General features: G+C 47.3%; 1 protein-coding gene across 3 annotated transcripts in view; it reads right to left on the minus strand.

The window, feature by feature from the left end:
* Positions 1-797: 797 nt before the first annotated feature.
* OSR2 (odd-skipped related transciption factor 2) overlaps positions 798-3,946 on the minus strand; it is a 7,641-nt gene continuing 4,492 nt past the window's right edge. For 2 of the 3 annotated variants that reach the window (XM_010863536.1, XM_010863534.1), the window contains exons 3-5: positions 3,314-3,946; positions 2,130-2,229; positions 798-1,379 (exon numbers count right to left, since the gene is read on the minus strand). In XM_010863536.1, coding sequence (XP_010861838.1) covers positions 1,197-1,379; positions 2,130-2,229; positions 3,314-3,946 — 916 coding nt within the window. In that variant the 3' untranslated portion in view covers positions 798-1,196. The remainder of the gene's footprint in view (positions 1,380-2,129; positions 2,230-3,313) is intronic. The other variant, XM_010863535.1, reaches the window with a different exon arrangement.

Consider the following 3,946-nt stretch of genomic DNA (forward strand, 5'->3'; position numbering starts at 1 on the left):
ATATTTGGCCTGAGCTCTATACACAGAATAACCTGTACTTCTGGCATATTCCCAGGAACAAAAGGCCAACTAGTGATGGAAACCTTGCTAGTGACCTCAGTTAGTTTGCTTTGCAGATAAATCTGAACCTTCTAGAAGAAAAGGTCTTCACTCTTGGGGAAAAAATAATTCTGTGCAAATATAGCTAAGTAGTTTCTCTTTTCTCGTCTTGTTCCCCATCTTCAGAAGCTTGTACCTGCCTGTATTCTTCTGTAGGAGGATCTGAGACTTCTCCCCCAAAGGCGGGGTAAAGTCTGTCTAAGAGCCAAATCATAGTGTTCAAAGTCTAATGGTAAGAGAAGTTGCCCATCATAAACCATTACAATAGGTCAAGGACTTCTAAAAGTGAAGTGGTGAGAAACTCCCTTCTTTTTCCTTATGCTTCTTCCCACCTTGTGCTTTCAAGTGGGTTCAGTTATTGGAGTTGCTGGTTACTAACAGTGATAATTATACTTTTACTAAAGGAATAATACACAAGGAATCAGAATAAACAAAAAAGGAGAAAAACCTCAGAGGTATCAATTTTAATATCTTCAAAAGCCAGAATGACAGCGCAGTTGACCAGTTCCAAAATGCCTAAAAGGGAAGCACTAAAAGGAAAGAGATGAAGTTTCCGTAAGAGGATTGTGAGAAGTCTTATTTAAAAAAAAACCTCGGGATAAAGAATGCCCTTCAATACGGAATATTTCAGAGACACACCACGCCTCCAGAATCCAGAGGAAAAACAGAAGTCAAATAGCAAGACACTTTTGCAGGAGTGTTGAAACAAACAAGAAAACATTTTTATTTTGAAAATACAGTCTTTAAAGATAAATTTGGCTTCCATTTCCCATACCCAGGTGCATCCAACAAGGTACAAAAACAGACAAAACAAAACAACGAAACAGAGACCCTCGACATTATGTACAGAGCTCTAAAATGAGCTGTGAATATCTACAAGAAACTAGCATATGCGCTTTGTGAAAGGATGTACTTGTGTGGCTTTCTACAGTTCTCAGTCCTGGGAAGGAGAGTTAACCCCCTGAAGCTGCAGGTGTGGCTGCAGCCAGGGAAGAGCTGGGGTCAGTGAAGGGTTGGGGACGGGCCCCCTCGGGTGGGAGGCTGGAGAGGTGTCTGGGGAGGGGGGCGGCGGCGGCCCGGACAGATCCGGGGCTTCTCTAGAAGTCCTGCCGCGGGGTGTGAGTCAGGCTGTGCCGCCGCAGATCACAGTTTCGCCTGAACACTTTGCCGCACTGCTCGCAGCTGTAGGGCTTGATGTCTGTATGGGTGAGAAGGTGAGTTTTCAGATTACTTCTCTGATTAAAGGTTCTTCCACATGTGGGACATTTGTGTGGAGATTCCTGTTCAGATGTGAAGCAAGCAAAGGATTAATCCTTCACACCAACACGGCACCCTCCTCAACAGTCTCTGTCTTATCGGCATCACAAGCGTTAACAGAACACGCGCCCGACAACAAAGAGGGGACTGGCAGCAACAAAGCTGTGCTCCTAATCCTCCAATCACGAAAACACAGGCAGGGGCACACACAGGGGCCTGATCACACTGATAACCACCGGTGGCCACTGCTGTGGGCTTTGTGATTTACATTTCATCTCCATGTCATAGGCAGGAAAGGGGGGAAGGAAAAACTCTAATCCTCTCTTAAGGAACGACATTCTCCCGGGTAATAATGCCCCTCTTTGGTGCAAAATTAAACTATTCCTCAATGTTCTGAAAACTACAAATTATGAGGCTCCTGGGAGAGAGAGCGTATGGGATTTCACCATGCCTCCATTATCGAAATTACCTTTATTTCCTCCCAAACACGAAAGCTTTAAATGCAGGGCACATCAGGTGAAAAAAGAAATAAAATTCTAAAATTAGTATTTAGAACAATGAGAGTGGCCTCTTCTTTAAGAAAAACACATACATGTTTTTTGTTAAATAAAATTAATTTCAGGTATAAAAAAATTGAGTGTTGCTTTCTCCACCTAGAAAACTGATCTAAATAGAGCCTTTTATGAGAAAGAGCCTGCCATTGAACACCTTTTGTAGAGCAAAAATGATAAAACAGAACCAGTCACTGCTTTAAAACAAGAAAACAAACTTACCTGCATATGTAAAGTTTTGTGAACAGCTAGAGTTCTAGACTGACAAAATCCTTTCCCGCACTCCTGACATTTGAAGGGCTTCTCTTTGGAATGGATATACCTGAAAATCAACATAAGGTCTCATTGAAATGGCTTTACCACCACTGTGAGGAGTTTCTTTTGACAATTGCTTTAAATGAAATCATGGGGGGCGGGGGGAGAAAAAGGATTTCCATTATTTTTGTTTTTACATTTTTTCTCCCCTGTATAATTCTGTTTATAGTTAACCTCAACTAACAGACTCTTCAGAACATTCACCGGACGCCGGCTTTATCTACACTTGATCGCCCTCTCTGGTGTATCCTGGAGCTTGAAGCCCTGCCGAATGAGCTCTTTCTGGCCTCTGCGGCTCTCTCTGAGATTTAAAGTGGTCAAATCAGGATGTAAGGCAAGGCTGAGTTTAGGGGGACCAATTTTAGCGAACCCCTTGGAAGCCGCGGAGGATCCCTACAGAAGTCCTACTTTGGGGTAACAGCAGCAAGTAGAGTCCAGGGAACAGATACTGTCATCCCCACTCCTGGGAAGTCCCTCCCCCACGCCCCCTCTCCGAGGAAAACACTGACATTATGGTATTTCTTCAATTGCCTTTGATTAATGCGGAGCTGAGAGTGTGGAGGGGATGTGGGGAGCTGTCCCTAAATTCTGTAATCTCAAGAACCCCGCAAATAAGTTTAAAAGAAAGGTTGCTAAGGCAGGCTCTGGGGTGCACCTAGGGACCAGTCAGGGAAGGGAGGAAACCAAGCTGAGGTGGCCACCATAGATTAACAGAAACGGTCCTAGGGCAGGTGGTACATGGAGCACCAGAGAAGGTCTTCCAGGCTCCTGGGCTCTACCTGCCCCACCTCCTAAGGTCTACCTGGTGGAAACTGGAAAACCGCTCCCGGAACCAAGAGCAACCCAGCAGATTTTAATTACCAAAGGATGGGACAACCCTCCCTCATCCCAAACAAGACACTGCAGCACGGGTCCCTGCTGAGGAAAAAGGTAAAGGTTGGGGGCTGGTTACAGCTGGATGGGAAAGGCTTTGGTGGGGAATATAGTCTAGTTCCAAGAGGATTTTAGTGACACTTGGAATGTCTATCAAAACTCGATATTCTGGATAAATTGTCTTCCCCTCCCCAGGCCACCCTCCTTCCCCACCTTACCTGTGATCCCGCAAGTGATCTTGCCTCCGGAAAGCCTTGTGGCAGATGTCACAAGTGTACGGCCTCTCGTCGGTGTGGGTCCTCTCGTGGATGAGCAGGTTGTAGGATTTGGTAAAGTGTCTGCCGCAAAACTTGCAGATAAACTCTTTTTTCGTTTTGGAGGGCAACCTCCCTCGGGAGGGCTTTCTGTCCGGAGTCAATTTATTGAGGCCGGAGATGGGGCTCCCCAAGCCCGGGCTCAGCTTGCTCAGGTCTGCTATTTTAGGGGGATCCTCTTGCGTGGCGGCCACGGCCAAGTTGGCAAAGTCAAAACGGGGCCGGTCCTTGTGCAGGGCCGGGAGGACGTGGGCAATGGCTCCCTGCTTGGGGTGGAAGAGGTGGGTGGTAAAGGGCAGAGCCGGAAAGGAGAAGCGGGCATCCACAAGGCCCTGCGCCGCCGCCATCTCGGTGATGGTGGAGCGGGTGATTTCGTGCACGTTGGGGTACCCCAGAGTCCAGTGGTTCATGTGCATGGTCTGCACGGCGCTGAGACCGTACAGGCCCTGCAGGTGGTCCACCGCGGCAGGGAAGGTGTTCACGGCCTGCAGGAAGGAGTAATTGGTGAGCTGCAGCGATGGGTGGAGCGGAATGGGC

This window comes from Bison bison, unplaced genomic scaffold (assembly GCF_000754665.1).
Source record: "Bison bison bison isolate TAMUID 2011002044 unplaced genomic scaffold, Bison_UMD1.0 scf7180017864491, whole genome shotgun sequence".
Lineage (NCBI taxonomy): Eukaryota > Metazoa > Chordata > Mammalia > Artiodactyla > Bovidae > Bison > Bison bison.